The following is a 21,294-nucleotide window of genomic DNA, read 5'->3' on the forward strand; positions in this document are numbered from 1 at the left end:
AGGCAATCATGTCCAAGATTGCCCAAACTCTCGCCTTGACCTTGAGGACATCGTCGTCCTCGCTAACATTCCAGAAATGATCCTTTGCTCCAGCAGATAAGTCATTGTAAAGGCCATTGCAGCTTATGTGTCTATTGCAAAAAGCTCATTGGTCATGGCGGACGAACATTATCACTCGTTCGATGTGCGATAGAGGAGTATGATCCTAGCCAGAGAACCGTGGGAAGAAACAGTGGAGGTCGGCCCACGATGCTACTTTCTCCATAGTTTCGACACCTATAGTTTACTCAAGGACAGCGCGGGTCGCCAAGGCAGAGACTAGAATCCTGATGATAAATGTATTCATAATCATCTTCGCACACGTCCATAATAGACAGCTTATTGGCAATTGGAGATACACGCAGCTTCATACTAAGTACAAATCAGCTCCTCAGCCATACCACCCATATGTGATTCTGCTCCCAGGACCGCCATAGGACCAAATATTGTACAACAGAACCATCATTGTGGTGGATAAGGCGTTTGGAACCTATGCTTGTAGGTATCTTCTGGCTAAATTGGAGATGTCAGCTCGTTTGGTAACATCCGACTTGTTCGGATCCACAAGAAAACCAAGATAAAATCGATATTCATCCGACTCCCAATTTACGGGGATTAGGGTAATGAGATTGATGAATGGCTGGCCGTCCTTGCGGTAATTGATGATGCTGGTCTGGATCTCGCAGCGGTCTGCAATACTCGAACGCATGCGAAGAACCGTTTGCTCGTCAACGAAACGACGCTTCGCGCCGGCTTCGATCTTGTCATCTGGTCCCTGAAGAAACCGGCAGTTCTGCCCGACAACTTCTTCACTGGTGTAGCCTGTCAGCCGCTCGAAGCCCTCCGAAACATAAACAATAGGATAGTCGTCGCAAAGGATGTCACAGACAACGAGCGCGCTCGAGAGATCGACGGGACCGACGTTAATCTTAGGGTTTGGACGAGAAATGGCTCGGGCCTATCCATGACATTAGGGGGGGAAAAAAAGAAAGCCCCTGAAATGTGACAACGCCAGGACACGTCAACTTACCAGAATTCCGAGGATGTCAAAGCCACTTTTAGAATAGATGTTGGCATGTGTGCTGGCGTCAGAACAAATGAAATTCCCTGATACTTCCGGTCCTGCACACATGTCCGATCAGTCATCCCGTTGTAATTGGGTCCAATCCAATACTCCGATGCTCACTTTTGACGGCCAGCGTATTCGGCCGGATGCTGATCGTCTGTGGCGCGAGGTAACCCGCACGCGACTGTATTTCTTGGGTACATCGCTCTTGTGAGCGCGGATGACACAAGGACCGAGTGAGTTCGGGGAGCTTGTCTGTAGTCTGCGTATGCTCTGTTGCGGGTGATATCCCTGCCGCCGCAGCGGGCTGCGGCGGTAAACGCATTATAGGATCCGCCCTTGAATACGCTATGAAGTGGGGGTACTGTGGGCATGGGGCAACAGGTGGCACGCTTGGTTTCTGGGAGTTCATTCCGCAGGTGAAAAGCAGTTCATCAGAGGCGACCGCGGTGTGGTCGTCGATCATGGTGCCACCCGTGCTGGCAGGCGAGCCGTGTGTCAACGTAACATTCGACAGGTGGGCATCTAAGTCGGTCGGCAGCGGCACGGTCGGGCGCTTGAAAATCTGCCGGGGCTGATTATCCTGGCCCGGCAGCATGACGCCGCATGGGTCGTTGCCAACCTGGCTGGTGTCCTGTTGCAGGGAGCTCATGAACGTGGACAGGTTGCCGGCCGTGGCCAGAGGCGGGCGGCTCTTATTGCTGACGATACTACTTTGCAGCCAAGCCGTCCTAATGAATGGGCGTCACGCAATCATTGGAGTCGGCGCTGGGAGCTGGGGAGGGACAACGCAAAGGTCACATCGAAAAGTGCACATCGAAAACTGGTAGGGAAATCTGCCCTCAACTGATAGTCTAGTCTGATAGGTCGAAGGGTCCACACTCCTACGTTATTGTGTGATCTGCAGTTAGGATCGGCGTGCTAGCGTCCGATGACAAATTCCGATCACCCGGCTCATCGGATCAGCCTGTGTTTCACCTAAATAAGATATACGTTCATCCAATTATCCTAGGCCATTGTCCCCAATGGTTCATCTGCTACGATCGTACAGATTCATTTCCTGCGGCGCAGGACCTGATCGGGATGGGCCGGGAAAAACCTTGGTCCTCGGTCTCCGGAAAGTGAAACCCGACTGCGAACGGGGTTCACAGATGGTCGAGGCGATGAGTAATAGTAATGGCGGACGGTGCCACGGCCAGTTTGGTATTTGGAATTAACGACCGAGAGGCTCCACCGGTAATCATACAAGGGAAGGGGCAGATCGATCTGACTAGGTACCAATCCCGAGATCGACCGAAGAATTGACCCACCTTTCTATTGAACCAGTTAAACTAGCTGACAGTACAAGTGCAGCTGGTTTCCACGTCCCGATATGGTATGTGCATGTGAAAGAAAATCCAGCATTCCCAAGGTGCAGACGTGCCGAATTTTCACTTGGCTTGTTACTCCTGGGTCGTGTTATGTTCCTGTGACCTGTGTTATACTGGTTTTTGGTATGGTCCGAGCCTCTCCTGGAAGTGAAGGCCTAATAGGGAACTGGGTCCGGGGGACGAATTAATAATAAATGGTACCCACGTAAATAGAAAACAAGAGGGGTTATATATATACCTTGATCTAAACCTGCAAAATTCTCTTTCAATTTCAGACGCGGGGTGGAAGGGATGCTGTTCTCTATTGGTTCAAAGACCTGCCATTGACATTCTCCGGTTGTGGGAGGCTTATTAGCTGGCCCTCCATTGTTTTCTATGATTTCGATATGAATCGGAGATCCGCGGCTGATCACCCAGGCCGATAGTAATGTTGATCGGCAAACTATGTGACGTGTTGTTAGATTCGGGATGCTGTAGTTTTTTATTCGGGAAGAATGTGGACCTCGGTAACTTAATTGTATGCTTTCACCCTGTTCATCGACCACACCTTTATTTAGCGAGCAGACTAGAATGGGGTTTTGGTCATGCTACAGTACAGGGGAATGCTAGCGTGTTCTGTGTAGGGATAACAGCGATAAAGCCGTCAAGGGGATCTGAAATGTGCAGTCGGACACTTCTGAATTGGCCCTTATAACCGTGACCCATGGTCGACCGTTTAGACCTCGGCTCGGTGCGAATTCAACCCTTTCCAGAGACTTTCCCCCCACCATTCCTCATTTAACAGTTCACCCCGACCGCACCTTTTGTTTAGTGAGCAAATTGAAATGGGTTTTTGGAGACCTTGTTGGTCTGACCCTTATTGATGGTACATATAAGTCCACAGGTCCATTGGGGATTACGGCATGTGACGCTCAAGGAAACCCTAATTTGGTTTCGATCTTTCAAATAGCACCCACCCTCAATACTCAAAGCACCTCCCGCGTTATTATGATCACTAGTGCCCAATCTTGCAATGACTTCTGGCAAGGAGGAAGCTTTGCCTGCAACCATGGAACAGGAAGCACTTTCGTTGGGACCATCATGGCACTCACGTCTATCTCCGCGACCACATCGCGGTAATTCAAGGACGTCTTCTTGCACGTAATGGGCAAGTGAGTCGGGGTACCAGTACAATCACTATTCCGAGCTGTCTCATCACTACGGTATCAACCACTACGACAACAACCACTACGACAACAACCACTACGACATCAACCACTACGACAACAACCACTACGACAACAGTGCCAATCATTATCGTTGCCGCCGCCTAAAATGGGCACCTCAATGGGCCCTATGGGATCTCTTGGTCCTATGGGCAGAATACTGATTGGCACTGTGGTCGTAGTGATTGATGTCGTAGTGGTTGATGTCGTAGTGGTTGATGTCGTAGTGGTTGATGTCGTAGTGGTTGATGTCGTAGTGGTTGATGTCGTCGTGGTGAGGCAACTCGGAATAATGATTGTATTGGTGTCCCGACTCACTTGCGGATTGCGTGCAAGAAGACATCCTTATCTGTGACTCACGACACAAAAAACGGAAATGCGACAGCCATCCTTGTAAACTGCCCGAAGACTGTGGATGCTTTTGAACTGCTGATGGTCTTGCCTTTTGCAAACAAACTGTCCTGGACGACACTGTAAGTGCGATTCATTCTCTAGTGGAATTTTGCTGACTTTTATTCAGCGTTTTCATTCAGTTCTCGAAAAATACCTCGAATGGTGCGGTCTCGGCATATATAGGGGTTTCGGCAGCGATCCAGCTCATGTCTACGTTTCCATGAACTGCCCAAATGCTAAGGTACCTGCTCTGACTGTCCGACTATGGAGGCCAGCTCACATATAGAATACTTTGCTGGTTCACAATCATTCGAACTTAATACATCTGATTCGTCTATTGGCGTTTTTGAGTCTCCACTTCCAACTGGTTTCTCCTCAGTGGGTCCACTTGAGGAAGGAGACCCGTCTGATGAAGAATGCGTACGCTGTCAAAGAATGAAATTGAACTGTGACGGGGAACAACCTTGTTACTCATGCGTCAAGGGACAAAGTAACACTCACGTCACCAATTGCAACTATCGGCGATCTGGTGGAACATATGAGTCATGGGCGATTCGACCATTCGAGGCGAAGGGCCTGACTGAGCCGAATCTTCGGAAGAATTACCAGATCTATACTGGTCGGAGAAAGCCCAAAGTCTCCAACAAGTCGGGGTTATTGAGAGGGATCATCGACTCCGACTTACATGACAACGAAAATCACAGTCGACGCGGGGCGGCCAAGGATAGCCACAAGGGTTTCGAATTCGGTCTATCGGCGTACAGTGAAGACAGGCTACCAGCGCCCCGATTGAAGAGGGTTGATACCACCGGCGGGAAGTACCATGAGGCCAAGGTGGAAGAATTGAATTCTCACAAAGGAAGGGCACGTAGAAAGTCGTTCCACTTCGAGAAGAAATCAAACCGGTTACCTCACGCTGGGTCACTACCGACAAGTATGGACCGGATGTGGAAGTCACCAGACGCAAAGCTTGTCTAGTGGCAAGGGGTTTTCAACAGGAAGAAGGCATTGACTATGAGGAGACATTTGCGTCCGTGGTGAAGTCCACTTCAACCCGCATCTTGCTCGCGTTGGCGGCGATTTGCCACTGGCACATCCACCAGGGAGATGTCAAAACGGCGTTCCTGAACAGCGACTTGGACAAGCCAGTCTACATGAAAGCGCCGAGGGATGTGCAATTACCTCGTGGATGCTGTTTACTGCTCCTGAAGGCCGTTTATGGTTTAAAACAGTCACCTCGAGCGTGGTACCAGAAACTCCGGGATACTCTTGTCAGCTGGGATTGGCGAATGTCTGCCTACAATCCATGTGTTTTCATCAATGACAGGACCGGGCTCATCCTTGAAGTTCATGTGGACGACATAAACGTGATGGGTAGAGGCCTCCAGGCAATCCTTGGTTTCATGGCTCAGTTCTCAAAAGAATTTCCGATTTCCGACGAAGGCAAGTGCTCCTGGGATTTAGGGATGCACATAAAGCAGCTGGAGAAATTCACGTCCATAAAAAGCAATATATCGACCAAGTTGTTAAGAAATATGGCTTCAAAGATGCTGCTCCGGTCAAGACGCCTCTTAACAAAAACGTCAAGCTCGCGAAGCAAGGCGACTACATCGTGGATGCCAAATTCCGCAAAGAATATCTGTCTAAGGTCGGATCACTCAATTTTAGCAGCAATCAGACAAGGCCGGACATTCCCCTTGCTACGGGTTATGTAGCTCGATACACATCCAATCCAAACCGGGTTCACATGGATGCCGTGGATCGCTTCTTTGCATACCTGAACAGCGACTCGAGGAAGGGAATTGTCTATTTAGATAAACATGGTCTTCAGCTTACCGGTTTTGTGGATAGCGACTTTGCCGGGTGTGAAGACTCGCGCAAATCAACGACTGGTTGGGTGTTCACGCTCACTGGAGGGCCCATATGCTGGTCATCTCAGAGACAAAAGATAGTAGCCACGTCAACCATGGATGCAGAGTACATTGCCTGCACCGAGGCTGCGAAGGAGGCTGTATGGATACGCAATTTTATCAGTGACCTCCGCATCCCCGGTATTCATATCGATCGATGTAGTTCCTCTCTACATGGGCAGTAGTTCTGCCTTGAAGCTTACCAGAAGTCTGGAATTTCACAGCAAGTCCAAAGATATCGACGTCAAGCATCACTTCATTCGTGAGAAGGTGGAGGAAGGACTTATCAATACACAGCGTGTCAATACGAAGGACAACTTGGCAGATGTTTTCCCAGCGGGAACAAAGCCCCATTGCTCCGCTACCGGAGAAACAAAGAAATATGTCTCCGCGCGGTTGAGAGCAGAAGCAGTACTAGCATCGTGAGCAGCTACTCAGCGTGGGTGGCGGTTTGCTTTCCGCGCATCTGGGATCATGTTTCTCTTCCACATTCATCGACCATTTGCCAGTGTGGTAACCAGGTGTCCGACAACGATGGAAACATTGGCCTCTGGGCCTCTGGGATCCGAGAACGCCAAAAGGTCTATCTCCACCTGCTAAGAAGGTTTAAAGCAGCTTTACGGCGATGTCTCGACTTTGAAATTTGCCTCCTTCGCTTTCAATTCCTCCTTGGTAGGCTTTCTTGCCCAGACGCGGTTCCTAAACGTTATTAGCATCAAACAATTCAGCGGCGCGACTCGAAAGAAAACCTACGCAGGGTTATAGGCGTGAATGTACGGGTCCTTCAACTCCATGCGCACTTTAGCCAGGAACAATTGCACCTCCTCGTTCGACCACGGCTCTGGCTCCCCAAAGTGGGTGAGAAGCCACATCGCCCAACCTTCTAGAGCGGCGTTCCAGTGGGCATACTGGAGGTGTCCAACCTCCTTCAGTAACTTATCCTTAGGCCAAGGACCTAACGGGATTTTGTACTTTTCCTCTTGCAGATCCACGAACCCGGCTCTCTCAATTGCGCTGCGCATCGTTTCATGGGTTCTAAGTGATCGTCCGGCTCGCTCGGCACATCTAATAAACATGGCGCCCCACCCCCATAGCAGGTGTTCTTTCTTCAAGGTATCGTCATCGCTGGAGACTCGCACGTCAAATTCCATCTGCTCGATCCAGCCACCGGGTTCGAGGGCGCTATAGCGGAAGTAAAAAGACATGAGGGCTTGATGACTCAGAATATCGAGTAATAAGGATTGAAACTCACTCGTAAGCTTGTTTATATAGCTGGTCCCATCCCTCAAGGGGGAAGGCGCCATACATTAGGCGCATATGGATAAAGTCAAACGACTCTGTCCATGTCCACTCGCGAAGCACATCATCCACTTCGAAGACGCAGTTCGGAGGCATCCATGTCACGGGCGGGGGGAAGATATCCACGCCACGGACGATAGCTAACCAGTGTCAGTGCAAGAATAGAAGGAGTCGAATCAAGAAATACAATACCAGACGGATAGAGATCGGCAACATCACTAAGGACCTGTTAGAGGTTCTTTTGAAACGGATTACTCGTTCAATTACATAGCCCAACTTCCTTGACCAGTTCCAATGTCCAGAATATTCTATATTGTGTTATCAGCGGGACGTTCAAGCATTAATCGCCTCGGTATAAATTCACCTTAGGCGAATCGCCGATAGGGGCGCGGAAAAGAGGATTCGGCTGATTATAGTCTAGCACGAGAAACACCATGTGGCTGATTTTGTTAACATCACAGACATTCTAGCTAGTGAGACATGGAAGGTATGGGGATGGGATGCGGTTTACCCAATCTCAAACGCCTCGAACTGCTGCTCGTCAGAAGGACCCCTAGACATGGTTACTCTATATAAAACCAAATCGGGGCATCGCAACCAACCAGTAGTCATTTTCTTTGGTGGCCTGATATCTACATTTCGGGTTAGGCTCAGAAAGCGATCTTAGACTGGAAGTGGACTGGCCTTCGGCCGTTTTCTAACCGTCCCCTCGCGATTGTGGACGCAATAGAGGTGGTCTCCCTGAAGGCATACTGAAGTGAGAATGCGACGATAGGTATTATTCGCAGTCGCACTTACGACTGAAAGTCCTGCGGATCCGTGCCATAGCCAGTGGCCATAGAGTAGAAATCAGGGTCCTAGGCAAGAAGGTGAGAAGGACTACATCAGAACATGAAAGCACCACTTACCACCGCGATTTCTTCCATAACGTCAGCCATGGTCGCGACACTTCTCCAAAGTCTGCGGGAAAGGTCGACGGAGGAAGAATTTCAGGAAACGGTTGAGGAAAAGGGGAAGGGGGGAAAGGTGGGGTGTTGGGGGGTGTTAGGGCGGTCCGGTTTCCCTCAGTGTCCGCTCGAACAGTTTAAATAGCAACTCCAGTCGCAGCCAGAGTATAAGCGAGTCAGGTCTAGGTTGGCCACAGCAAAAGAAGAAAGTATGAGGGGGCGACCACGGCTACTAGTGATTGGTCCAAGTGTTGACATTGGTCCATAGGCCCGACCCACCGCTCGTCGCGATCTGCCATTGTTCGATACATGTGATTACATCAGCGCACCCTACAGCCTTGCCGAACACGCTGTGGGGAGTCCCGGGATTGCAGTTACAAGAAGGGCAGGATCTACGCTTTGATCTCATAAATGCAGATTTGTTAAGGATACAGTGACTGGACATAAGTAATTGCTCCCCTGCCCCACACCTCCTTATTACATAACATTCTGCTGGCATAAACCTTATGTAATTAAACTGGTAAGGTGTATACCAGCCCTGGCAATACGGCATCGTCTCTGGGAGATGCTCCAAATGCTTTATATCTCAATCATCCAATGCCAGCTGAACAGTAGCTAATACTAACCCCTTCTTTGTTAGACTCGTTGATCCATTTAGCAAGGCGGTATTGGCTATATTGGGCGGTGTATAAAGTGGGGCCAAGGGGGAGCAATTACTTATGTCCAGTCACTTTACACCAACAAGGCGGTCAACAAGAACGGCACTAGCACCTGGTACGCGACGTATATATGCATGCAGTGAATGTAGGCCCCAGGGCACCGGGCCAATGTTTGTCCAGAAACAGATAATTAGAGTTTAAAAGATTGTGGTTGTTGAAAAGCTTCAAAATATATAATTTGGGATGGGTGGCGGCCCACTCGCGTATGCGGCCCACTGGCCTCTGAATTACGCTATGAATAATATGGATAATATGAATGCGAATATGACTAATGCACTTATTCGCGTGAATAAAAAATCCATTTATTAATATTGCGGAGTGCGAATATGAATATGCCCTATATTCGCATTCCTTTATGTTATGACATGAGGCTGATGCAGATCAGGAACAAAGCGCATCATCGGAAATAATCCCCGAGGTGCCTATACAAAGACTCAAGCTGATTTGGAATCAACTTGATCTTGTCGCTGCATATATAGCTTCATGCATTCCCTCTTAAAAAAAAAAAAAAAAGAAAAAAGAAAAAGAAAAAGAAAAAGAAAAAGGGAAAAGAAAAAAGGAAAAGCAATTAGTCTTCCTTTGAATTACTTCACTTTATTCCTTTCAGAGCCCTAGCAACAGAAGCTGACTACCTACAACGGTGCCGTGCCCAACGGATATCAGCCTATCCGGCTAAACCCAATCCGGTTATCGCAACTAGACTTATACACCGTCATTGTTAAATTGGCCTTAATATCCACCAAATGCTGAAATCTCGTGCAAAGCGAAAAATTTCCTCGGGCTTGTGCGTTATTTCTAGCTTAAACCGCATATATGACAGATAGATACTCATAGAAAGAAACAATATAGAAAATGAAATCTCACTGCGTGGATTCCAATCACATAGGTCATCTAGAGAGGAAAAGTCCAGGGTCCCACCTTTCCATGATTCACGGCTTGGATGCCACGGTTTCCTCCGCCGAACCTCACATGCATGTCGCCAAATTCTGCCACACGACCTGGCTCACCAGTGTCCTTCAACAAATTGAGGATCTTCTGAGAATGATATATCGCTCGCCTCATTCTGTTCGCATTTTCGGCTTTTTTTATTACCCACTTCTTCGATGGCGTCCGTGACTTTCTGCTGCTGCGAAGATACCGACACTTGCCGTCCCGATCCCTAAAAAGCGACTTGGTTAGGATTCTGATAAGCAGGAGATTGAGAACTTAAAACATACATCAGAGCTGCGCAATGCACAGATTGAAGAGTCAAGTACAGTCATTCTCGAAATCGTCTTGACCAACATACACTGAGAAACTCTTTCCTGGCCCCACCGCTAAGGCTTTAGCGCAGATCAATTATTGAGCAGCTCTCCTTAAATTAAGGGCGCAGTAAGATGCGCCGTGTATGTTACCTTACTATGTGACGTAAGATTACAAGATGCGTACGAAAAGAAGGCTCATGGAAATCTATGGTGGGTCTCTGCAAATCGTACGAGGAAGGCCACCTAGCGCTAAGGAATTGATGATCTGCTGGGAGACCTATCTCCCTCCTCCTGTGCAGCGGGTGCTTGTCATCGACTTTGGGGGTGTCTTTTTGGCCTAGAGAACGTCAAGAGCGATATCATATCATCGGCAAGCAACCGTCCTAGCGAGTTGTCGATTGCTTGCGGGCGAACAACACCCTTAACGGCTCCTAACCGCGTAAGGCCTCAACTTAAAATCACTCACCCTTGGTCGGTTGTTACGGTAAGTCCGGGCAAATGAGGCCCAGTTCTCTCGTTAGCTATAATAATGACGTTCACCAGACTTAGCGTTTGACCTTTAGGGCGATGCATCATAATATGCCTTATTACCTAGATTAGATTTACACTACTAGGTCACTGTCGTCGAGCTAGAAGAACCCAACATATGTCGTCTGGATAAAAACCCGAACGAACTATGTATAATATGTATGGTAATAGTCGACGTGGTCTATGGAAAGATAAATAAATAACCATGAAAGAAAAATTATGGAAAAAAAAGCCAACCGCCCGGACTGGGTTTCGATCCCAGGACCTTTGGGTGACTCTTTGCGAAGAGATCGTATTCGCCCAACGTGATAATACCACTTCACCACCCAGCCGGCTGGCAATAAAACTAGGCTTCAAAGTATAGTGGTTTTCGTACGGGGGTTCTCGAAATCGCCTTGACCAGTATCCATGCCTGCCGCCCCCAAAGCTCTTCCCCCGGTTTGGGTGGGCAGAAAGGCACGTATACACACTGAGACTCTCTTTCTCGGCCCTACTGCCAAGACCTAAGCGTAAACCATACAGTACATACAAGTGTTCTTCCCTAGTTAAGCTGGGTCAAAACAGCATAAATTTCAAAACTTTTGACCCTTATCTTGTTTTGGCTCCTAAGGTATTATCCGATTACCTTTCCCTCTTCCTCTCCGTAAATTTTTGATCCTTCACTTCACTTCTTCTCAAGCCCAAAATCTTTCCCACAGGCTTGGCGCTGTTGACCAGAAGTACTCCTGACCACCTTTTGTAACTAAGGCAAAAGCCACATTGGCAAATATAGAAGGGTATATATATCCAAGATGAAAGTTGATCAATATGGATGTAGGTAGATAATTGTCTCAGTCACCACTTCACTCTGCCATTGTTTTTTTTTCTGAAAGTCAGGGGTTACACAAGTCCATCTGATGGTTCCTAATTAATGATTGGCGGGCGCAAGATAGTGGTGCCCAAAATCCATCTATCGAATGAAACCGGCAGTTTAACCCACTACGGGGAATTTCGAGGGTAAGGTGGCCGACTGGACACGGCTGGAGAAGCTTTGCTGCCAACGGCATGGCATCCACGACAGCGGCAGCCAAGGCAGGAAAGTCTTGATGTCGGTTCTTGTCGTGAGTTTGGCGGTTTGGAAGAAAGGTTATTTCGCGGGGTTGACGACACCTTTAGAGCTTCGTGGCCGAAGCATACCCTGGGCTGCCTTTTATTACGTTTCATCACATGCGAGTATTCGCATTCCAACTGATGTCGTTTGTGCGGTAGATTGAAGAGGCGCTGATTGTATAGCTGGGTTCGCAATTACTCAATAGGTGTCTGTGGGACCTGAGTGGTCCAATCGAAGGTATGGTAGCGGGTCGCCATGGTTGGTAGGTAGGTAGGTAGTATAGGTAGAGTAATTTAAGTAGGAAGGGTAATTTAAGTAGGAAGGGTAATTTAAGTAGGAAGGGTAATTTAAGTAGGAAGGGTAATTTAAGTAGGAAGGGTAATTTAAGTAGGAAGGGTAATTTAAGTAGGAAGGGTAATTTAAGTAGGAAGGGTAATTTAAGTAGGAAGGGTAATTTAAGTAGGAAGGGTAATTTAAGTAGGAAAGATTGAAATAGGGAGGTAATAAGCTAGTCTAAACTAAGAAGGCGGTTGCAAAATGTATCAGTCATAAACTAGGGGTGGAAGTTTCACACTTAACATTATCAATGCGGTAGACCTGTATAGATTTGGTGCGAGATTGAGGATCTCGAGCCTTGGGATGGGATAGAGAGTGGGCTAGAGTGGGCTAGAGTGGGCTAGACTGTAACTGCAATTCCTGGGAACGACGAGATTGCTTACTGCAAATGACAGAAGTAGCTTCTGGGCTGACGGCGACGGCAGCCAATCCAAACCGGCGGCAGAAAATTGACTCGGGCGGTGTGAATATCGGCCGGGCCTCATACCAAGCCGCGCCTATAATTTGCTGCGGCAGGCAAAACTCTTGGGAGGTGCTTCGGGTGGAGCAGGGGTCAACCAGTGCCGACGATGCTGAGGTGTCGATATTTCCCGGACAGATGTCGTCCCCACTAATTTCCCAGTGCAGCCATCCTTCGTGGCCATTCCCAAAGGAAGCCGACTCGGGCGAGTAGCCGGTGGTGATATCCTGTATCAACCGCGGGGTTGCGGGCTCGTGTACCGCAGCTGTAGGCTAGGGGTTGCGATAGTAGAAGAGGTTTCCGACGTAGCGGGTATTTAGAGGTATGATGACCCTCCTCTCTTTCTTCTGTTATCCTGTGCCTCCCGCCAGTTCCCTCGCACTTTTTCCGCTGTGGCACACTCTCTCCGGCTCTAAACCCGGATTCAAGTGCTTAGTCATGACCGACATCACTCCAAATGAGGTCCAACCTAAGTCGGCGACGCCGCAAATCGCAGCGTCGCCGGATGCCCAAGAGCGAATGAGCATCGGGCGCTACTTTCACGCGTATACCAACTCTGATGCCGCCCATGAACCCGGCGCCGAACCCCTTTAAGGCACACACTTCTCAACCGTCAGCAATGGCTGTTCTTTTCTGTATGGTAGTCGCAAGTTCTTTGGATGGCACGGAGCTATGCTGACTTCATTGTAGGTTGCATTTATCGGTTGGACCTGGGATGCCTTCGACTTCTTCACGGTCTCCCTGACCACCACCCAGCTAGTCAGCTACTTATGCTTCATGTGATGGTCCATGACCAACGAAATTTATGCTAGTGCGGATAGCTTGCAAACATTCGTGGATTATCCGCAGATATCCTCAATCCGCAAATTTGTGGAGCGGATGGCAAAGTGGCCGTCGCACTTGTGGGGATGTGCCGCGGTCTACTCACGACTGTCAGAGCCTGACCTTGCAGCAATTTTGACGCCGGCACGGAAATCCAAAGTGATGGTCCGAGCTTTGAATTACTGGACCTATCACCCTCAAGGACCTCAGAAGGGCAGGAGGGACTTGGAGAGAAACCACCGAGGAAACAATTGAACTAAAATATTTAAAGCCACGGGCTGAAACGTGGTGAACGATCAAGTTGCAGAACGTTGGGGCATCCATGGTAACCTTTTCATCGCGCTACTCCCTTCTCAATATATGCTAATGTATTTCGCCGCAATCAACGCAAGTCTTCGAGGCGAATGGTTTCTAAGAGAACCGGTGGTAGCTCTTGTGAAACAGAATGCAAACCACAGCTAAAAGTGGGTCGTGTTGGCCTGCCCGCTTCAAAACTGTATAGCGCATGTTTCAACCTCCGTTGATTCAACTCCACTCTCAGCGAGGAGGCAGCACGCTTAACTCACAACTGGTCACTACTACTGACATGTATCAGTCCAATTTTCGTTCGCGGATTGCCTTACAAGCTGGATCAAGCTGTCGTGCTTTCCGGCGAGTGCCTTGTAGAAGATGGTCCGAGGGGAGATCGGGTGTGGAGAAGAGAGCAGCTTCTGTAAATCTCCAAGTGCAAGTGCTACAATACAGACTAGCCAGCGTTTTATTCGGCTGAAGCTCTTGCTGAAATAAACTGTGGTTGACTATGACTTTTTCCGATGTTCAGGGCGTGAACAGTGATGGTATCATTGCGGTGAAAACTTAATCGAAGGTCTGCAAGGTATATACTAGTCCAGATGGCGTCCATACTATCCTTTTCGAAAAAACCAAGAAATTATCTGCGGGTATCTTTTGAAAGACGTTCCCACAGTATGTAAATGAAAGTTTGCTGTTCTGATGGCCTGCGAACAGACGATGGCGGCCAAGACAGCGATGACTAGGGTGGGATAGATCGTGCCAGGGGGCGCAGAATTGAAGAAAGGGTTCGAATAAGCACCAGGGTGTTCACTTGATATAAGTGCTTGCCTGATATATGCTAGTATAAGCCATGGAAATGTGTAGTATAGCCAGTTAACTGAATAGCTCTACCGCTGAAGCCTCCAAGATCCGCAAAAAGAGCCTCAACGTTGGTAAATGCCATCCTTTTTCACCATGGCACATCAAGAATACAACGCCAAGTACAGAATAGGACGCTTCGAAAACGGTTGCACCGTTTTAAACGCGATTGTAGATCCCAAATGCCGCATCGAAGCCGAGTCAGGTTATCACAGCGGCGAAAATACATAACGAATCTTGATTATCCCAAGCGGCTAGACGAAAATAGCACAACCAGGATAACGTTAGTGACACTGATCACGATGCCTTTCAAGATAGTGGGGTCGCCGACTTCGATGCCTTGAACAGCTCCAAATACCAATTGTGCCGGGACCAGGAGGCCGTCCGAAATATCCACTGTCACAGACAATACACCCATAGCTTTCAAGGGGATCTCTTGCCAACCTATTAGGTTCGATCCCATGGCGGATTCGTTTGCCGTCTGGTTCGAGATCTCCTGTAAGGTGTCGTTTCATCTGAACAAGGAACGCCTCTCTGGGGTTACGGTTGGTAATTTTCATCTAGTAACCAGTCATAGGCAGTGACAGGACCACTCTGGCACTTGCCCCAGAACCATGGCGAACTGTACTCTCAGTGGAGGTGACGACGATAGTTGACGTCCAGAGGTGACCTTACGAGGATGGAAAAGAGTTGATCTCACGAGCACTCGACGGCACATCTTCAAAGCGGTAAGATCCGCGAGCGATGGCAACCAGTTCCCCCAGGATGGCGTATTCTAATTTAAGTTTGATGCTGTAGGCGACGGGCTTGAACAAGACCTCGACGGCATAATAACCAACGTACTCGGTGACCACGACGATCACGCTCAGAATGAGGATGAGAATGTTGATCATAAGCAGCTGTTGCAAGATGCCATGACGCCGCCCTTGGGGCCGCAACCGCAGCAGCTTGACAGTCTCCCACACGTAGATGCCCCAGATGATCAGCTCCTGGATGCAGAACCCCACCAACTCGATGCGTTCGAAGATGTTGTAACCTTGGGCGAAGTTGCCGTAGGGGGTGGACACGGCACCATACAGAAGCACGATCGCTGGTATGTGGAACAGCACGGCGTCAACCACGATCATCCATAGGACTCGACGCAACACCTTGGTGTTCTGCAGCACCAGATACAGACGTGACCAGAGAACCATTGACTGGCCCGTCACCATACCACACCAGCTGAACATGATGAGGGTAACACAGATATAGGCAGAGACCCCCGTTGGAAAGAAAAGAAGGACATAGCCCAGACAGTGGGGGATGATGGAGGCCGACGCGACCAGCAAACTCCAGAAATAACAGCCATGCCATCGCTTAAAGGAGACGAAGCACAGGATAACGAGCTCGATGGCATTGTACCAGGCGATGGCCGCAAAGGCGGAGAAGATGTGCGCTTGTACCTGTTGCTTGGCGGAATTTCCGTGGATAAGTGACGTTGTGAGAGTAGAGGCGCTATCGGTCGACATGGACAGAGAGGGCAGATTGCTCTATCCGCGATGTTCCTAAGACATTGGGCTGACACTTTGCAGAATCTCTGAGATTCGACTGGATGCGCACCGGGATAATCAGACCTTGCACGGACTTACTCCATCCTAGCCAGATTAGGTGACGTCAAGGGGCTGGTCAGGCTATCGATAACGATGCTGACACAACAATGGCAACAGGTCTCCTACTCATTTTCAAGACATGGCGCGCTGTTCACCGAACCCCAATTTCCTGCGGATTTCAGCGATGACCCTGATGGCTCTGCGGATGAGGATCTGGTGACAGTTCCACCCGATTTTGGAGGGCTGGAGAAAACTAGTGTCGAGTAGACTGCCAATATTGCGATTTCTTGTGCTTGGCGTTCGATCGTGTGTCTAGAACAGCCCATTCTCCGTTTTCGGAAAACACCCGCGACAGCCTGCCTTCACAAATGTGGATCGGATGACCTCCACCAATAACCTACACTAAGAGCATACGGCTATTATCTATAAAAGGACAGCATGATGGCTAGTAATTCTCCTCGAGACTGGCGTAGTGGAGCCGAAAAAAGAGTGAATCGAACAGCCGTGCTAAGATGTTCCATTTATCAAATAACCAGCTGGTTAAAGCGATCTCTTGTACCTACCCTCAAACTCTAGCCCTGACTCGTGAACTTGCTTTCCCGGTACGTGAATGTTTATGTCGGGGCTTTTGCAACATATCTTGGGTTCGGGCAGAGATTCGGCAAAGAAGTTAAGTGAAAATCACCGGAGAGAATTGCTGCTACGGGGCCAATTCGCATAGAGCAAGGGTTATTACGCATGCGACATATAGGAAAGGTCTACGGATCAACGGAATATCTTGTTCGACAAATAAACCGGTTCAAAGAATTGATTCATATGGAGTAATCTGCAGCCATGAAAGTGAACCAACGGGTATGCATCGGAGGCCTTATGCGATAAACGTGACATGGGGGATGGAGAAGGTCCTCAATTGCTCGAAAGGACTAAAAGAGTTGATTGAGATTTAGCAGCGAAGTCTTCTGTAGATGCGATGTTTGATTTGAGTATTGACAAACTCGCATTCGAGGTTTAGTGATTCGCTGATTGATGGATTGGGTGCTTAAGTGCATTGTGCAATTTCTATTAACAAAAACCAACAGTAGTAAATCAAGAGCTGTTCTGAAAAACATACGGTATTGTAAATGCACACACCAATCAAGTTGTACACTCACAGATTTTCAATCCCCAAGGATGTCATCCTAGTTCAAGGAGGGAATCTGTCGACGGCGCTGTATGAAAGAACTCGAGTCCGACAGAGCAGCAGCAGCGTGCATGTCAAACTTCCGCTTGGCCATCCGAGAACCGGACGGGGTCGAGATCTGACCCTGCCCTATGATCGCCCATTCGGCAACAGTCGCGCCAACAGGCTCTTGAGCTTGATTGCCGACAATCAAGAGAGAAGCGTACTTAGTAGCCGGGACGGGGTCGGCAAGCGTCACGTTGGTGGTGTTGCCTGAAGGGATGGCAATGACGTCCAGGTTGGTGGTCTGCGGGTTGTAGGGGTCAGAAAGAGCGATGTTGTGAAGTGACGCCACAATCTGATAGTTCGAGCTTTGGCTGTAGTAGGCCATGGTAGGGTCACCGAGAGTCTGGTTGTGGAAGATGATCGTCGCGTTGACGGGGGGTGCTTGGGCCCAGTCGAAGTAGAAGCCCGAGACCATGGAGCCAGCTTCCGAGCCGAACGAGACAGTCACAGCGCTCATGTTTGCCGCCCAGGCGGGCTGCCACTTGGTCGAGGAGGCTCCATCCACCACGGAAATAGGGAACTGGCCCGGTTGGAAGGTGTTCACAGACTGAACAGGCTGGCACTGGACGAGGTTACCAGTGATGGTATCGCGTGAGCCGGTCTGGAGGTTGGGGATGACGAGAGAGCCCGATGCCGGGAGACTGTACATGGTAAAGTTTGTCTTAGTGCCGGAGCGCACGGGGATCGTCTGGTTGGCAAAGCGCTGGTCCGCGGTATCAAGAACCTGGGCATCGGTGGCCCGGCTGATGATAGTGTGGGTGTAGTTGGACCAGGCATCAATGGGCCATCCATGCCAGTAGAAAGTTCGGTATTTCAAGTACGGGATCTGGGGCGGCAGGTTGGGGTAAACGTGCAAGTAGTCGTCGGGGAGCAGACGCAGTCCCAGGTAGCCGAACAGGGCAACCTGGTTAGCACCACCGTGACCAGTCAGGAACGGGAACGCCGGGTGGGTGCCTCCGTTGATGGCAGCATCGTCGATCAACTGCTCCGACATCTGGAAGAAAGGAGCTCGGATATATGGTTTGTACGAGTATTGACCGTAGGTGTAAGCCGAGCATCCAGAGGGCGACATCTCGTTGGCCACGATCGAGAAGATAGCCCAGGTCATAGCCGGTCCATCAGGAGACTGCTTGTTGGCGTACTATTACACTTGTTAGGCTTGTAGTCATGCGTTGATCTTTGAACAACTCACGTAGTCTAGGTCGTTCAACGGGTCCTGAGTGGCGTAGTCTAGAGGGTAAGTGTCCAAAATAACGTCCGCTTGCTTGACCACAGCACTTCCATTCATAGTAGTGAATTCGAGGGTCACGCCGTTCTCACGGAGAACCAAGACATTGGCGGCCATCTCGTCCCAGGTCGAATTCGTCTCTATCCCAAACTGCTGACGGAAGGCATTGGCATACGACAAAGTCTCAGCGACGAGGGGCATAGTGAAACCTCCCGCATCGACATTGTTCGCATACTCGTCCTATATAGTGTCAGATTCTGCTGACCAAAACCGAATGCAAAACTTACGGGGTCGGTCATATTGGTCAGAGTCCAGTACGACCCATTACGCTGCAGCAGGTCGGCATACAGAGTGGCAACAGAGTTATAGATGGGGAAAAGGCTTCCCTTGAAGGTGTCATTGTCACCGCTGGTAACCCACTGGTTGACCAAGGCCATGCCAATATCACCGTTGATGTGGTACTCGTAGTCCCAGCAGGGACCGGTGGCCGTGCAGTTGCCAAATCGTCCGCTGGTCCAGGGGTAGACAGCTGCCGCAGGAGAAAAGTCGGTTTGGTTCTGGGAGCCGGCGTATTTAGTCTTGATGTTTTCCTGTGCTTGCCCATACTTTGCCACACGGTAGTTCGTGATGCGCTGGGCGGCCTCGGGGTGAGAGGCAGTCAGCCCAGGTTGCATCCAGACATCAGCATCCCAGAAGATCTGTCCAGCATAGGAGTCCGAAGTCAAGCCACCCACAGAGATACTGTCCAGATTCACGGGGGCGTTTCTAGCTTCCTTGATGGCGTTCTTGCTTGCAGTGTTCTGTAGCAGGTAGTAGGTGTTGGTCACGGCGATCACAGCAGAATCAATGATGTGCATGTCCGCGGGCAGAGTGCCATTTTGAGGGAATGCATAGCTCTCTACCGAGTTATCGGGCATGACGGTGGCCCACTCCGTGACGTGCGAACGGAGAGACTTGGCATAGCCATTCTTCATTGCGGCAGCGGCCTCCTGCTGAGCGACGGACTTGGGATCTGCAAAAGCGTCGGTAGATGCTCCGCCGACGTACTTGGTGACGCGCACTGGCTTGCCTGCCTGGAACTTCACATCCACAGACTGGGCGATAGACGAGGCGTTGGTGCTGACATACGGTTTGTTAAAGGCAAGCTTGGCGGACGACATGTCCACGCCCGAGCTGCCGTCCATACCGGCATAGATGTAGGCAGTGACGTTGGCAATTCCATTGGGCCGCACAGCCGTGTAGATGGCACCGCTGTCCTCGCCGGACTCAACAAAGTCAGTGCGCACAGCGGCGGTACCTTCAAGGACATTGACGATCATTCCCTCGGCATTAGCGGAGGAGACCACCTCCATGTCCACCACAGCCTGGTTGATGTACAGCTTGTTGGTGAACAGGCGGTAAGTGATTTGGAAGGAGCTCTTGTTCCCTTGCGGCGTCCACTGGTAGGTCCACTGCAGGATACCAGCCTTGAAGTCGTAAGTCGACTGGAATTTTGAGATGGTGCTTTTATCGGCTGTGGCGTCCAAGTAGTTACCGTCACCGAGGTCCAAGACTAGCCCACCCCAGTGGGGTATACCGCTGATAACGCTGTCGCTGCCATACTGTGCCAGCCAATCGAAGTTGTCGGAGTCGGTATGAGCCTGAGAATCAAAAAAGCCAGCGATAGTCGCAAATGTCTGGCGTCTAGAGTACAGAGGCCAGCCGCTGATCACATCACCGCCGTCGTCTGCCTGATCCATTTCAAAGAAAGGGCCAACGCTGGCGACGTTGATACCAAGGTACCCGTTGGCCATAGAGCCACGTGACTGGAAGCGACCCTGCTCCAGGTTGGTTGTGGTAAGGAGCCAGTTGTCTTCATCCCATGTAACACCGTCAAAGTCCGTTTGATATGCATTGCTGCTGGGCTTGGCCTGCTGGCTTTGGCCAGTGTACCTCTGAACGCTCTTGTTGATGCGGCTTTGCGAGGAAGCCCCATCCACGAGCGCGCTGAGATTCAATAGCAGTGGCAACGTGGCCCATGCAAAAGGCTTTGGATACATTACTACTTAGTTACGGAGGACACAAGGGGAACAGGGAAGTCTATTGCTTACTTTGAACTGCATCTTGCAGGCAGCGCGTTTAGTATCCAACGAGTGTGAGTGTCGTGTAGGCCCCGAGAAGCGACCGTCAAGAATAATGTTAAACAAATATCAGCGTAGTGAAGATCTAAAGGGTAATAGTAGAGTCTTAAATGAGTGACACAAATGGAGATGCACGGATGGCGGGAGAAGTTTATCCTCCGCGCCAAAAGCAGAAAAGCATATTCTCGATCTATCCAGGAACCACGTGGCGCTGATTGCTCAGACTGAGCACGTCTGGGTTCCATGGGTTGTGGGGAAATAGTCAAAGCTTATCCTGGCTTGCCGTTGGGGTTACAGCAGGTCCGTCGTGGTTGATGACACGAGATGCAGACTGAAGTTACTGTAGTTCAAGCCAGACATGTACGTGAACGTCGTATGAGGCTGTTTCTCAGGCCTGTGGCTTCACTGGGAAAGGCGGCAAATGCGGGGAGAGAACTGCACCACCTGCCATAGCAGGGGCCGTGACAATGCTGTCATAGCTCATTATTCGTCATCCAGCGCTCGATGACTTGACTGAAATTTCGGGAACAACCAGACAACTCCCAAAGTTTCTGG

General features: G+C 49.7%; 7 protein-coding genes across 7 annotated transcripts; 2 read left to right on the top strand and 5 right to left on the bottom strand.

Moving 5' to 3' along the window:
• Window positions 1-501: 501 nt before the first annotated feature.
• PENARI_c054G00725 (uncharacterized protein) lies at window positions 502-4,023 on the bottom strand (the record flags this gene model as incomplete). The annotated part of the gene is made up of 5 exons (XM_022637453.1): window positions 502-552; window positions 650-997; window positions 1,070-1,161; window positions 1,226-1,836; window positions 3,842-4,023. The coding sequence occupies 5 exons, from the start codon at window positions 4,021-4,023 to the stop codon at window positions 502-504; spliced, it is 1,284 nt and encodes a 427-aa protein (XP_022482679.1).
• Window positions 4,024-4,337: 314 nt separating this feature from the next.
• PENARI_c054G11290 (Ty1/Copia family ribonuclease HI) lies at window positions 4,338-6,409 on the top strand (the record flags this gene model as incomplete). The annotated part of the gene is made up of 5 exons (XM_022637469.1): window positions 4,338-4,493; window positions 4,557-4,907; window positions 4,946-5,364; window positions 5,538-6,124; window positions 6,147-6,409. 5 exons carry the CDS (start codon window positions 4,338-4,340, stop codon window positions 6,407-6,409), a joined length of 1,776 nt encoding a protein of 591 aa, XP_022482688.1.
• A 191-nt stretch (window positions 6,410-6,600) lies between these two features.
• Window positions 6,601-7,843, bottom strand: PENARI_c054G06488 (class I SAM-dependent methyltransferase; the record flags this gene model as incomplete). The annotated part of the gene is made up of 7 exons (XM_022637461.1): window positions 6,601-6,682; window positions 6,737-7,165; window positions 7,236-7,422; window positions 7,475-7,500; window positions 7,550-7,590; window positions 7,647-7,722; window positions 7,794-7,843. The coding sequence occupies 7 exons, from the start codon at window positions 7,841-7,843 to the stop codon at window positions 6,601-6,603; spliced, it is 891 nt and encodes a 296-aa protein (XP_022482676.1).
• Window positions 7,844-7,932: 89 nt separating this feature from the next.
• PENARI_c054G02517 (uncharacterized protein) lies at window positions 7,933-8,220 on the bottom strand (the record flags this gene model as incomplete). The annotated part of the gene is made up of 3 exons (XM_022637457.1): window positions 7,933-8,023; window positions 8,081-8,139; window positions 8,191-8,220. 3 exons carry the CDS (start codon window positions 8,218-8,220, stop codon window positions 7,933-7,935), a joined length of 180 nt encoding a protein of 59 aa, XP_022482692.1.
• A 4,824-nt stretch (window positions 8,221-13,044) lies between these two features.
• On the top strand, window positions 13,045-13,389 carry PENARI_c054G02511 (uncharacterized protein; the record flags this gene model as incomplete). Its single annotated transcript, XM_022637456.1, has 3 exons — window positions 13,045-13,151; window positions 13,202-13,241; window positions 13,297-13,389. The coding sequence occupies 3 exons, from the start codon at window positions 13,045-13,047 to the stop codon at window positions 13,387-13,389; spliced, it is 240 nt and encodes a 79-aa protein (XP_022482691.1).
• Window positions 13,390-14,818: 1,429 nt separating this feature from the next.
• On the bottom strand, window positions 14,819-16,085 carry PENARI_c054G07977 (uncharacterized protein; the record flags this gene model as incomplete). Its single annotated transcript, XM_022637463.1, has 3 exons — window positions 14,819-15,073; window positions 15,163-15,199; window positions 15,253-16,085. 3 exons carry the CDS (start codon window positions 16,083-16,085, stop codon window positions 14,819-14,821), a joined length of 1,125 nt encoding a protein of 374 aa, XP_022482690.1.
• Window positions 16,086-17,344: 1,259 nt separating this feature from the next.
• PENARI_c054G11122 (uncharacterized protein) lies at window positions 17,345-20,658 on the bottom strand (the record flags this gene model as incomplete). Its single annotated transcript, XM_022637468.1, has 3 exons — window positions 17,345-18,532; window positions 18,584-18,859; window positions 18,907-20,658. The coding sequence occupies 3 exons, from the start codon at window positions 20,656-20,658 to the stop codon at window positions 17,345-17,347; spliced, it is 3,216 nt and encodes a 1,071-aa protein (XP_022482674.1).
• Between the last annotated feature and the right edge of the window lie 636 nt (window positions 20,659-21,294).

Source organism: Penicillium arizonense (genome assembly GCF_001773325.1).
Source record: "Penicillium arizonense strain CBS 141311 chromosome Unknown PENARI_contig054, whole genome shotgun sequence".
In the NCBI taxonomy this organism is placed as follows: Eukaryota; Fungi; Ascomycota; class Eurotiomycetes; order Eurotiales; family Aspergillaceae; genus Penicillium; species Penicillium arizonense.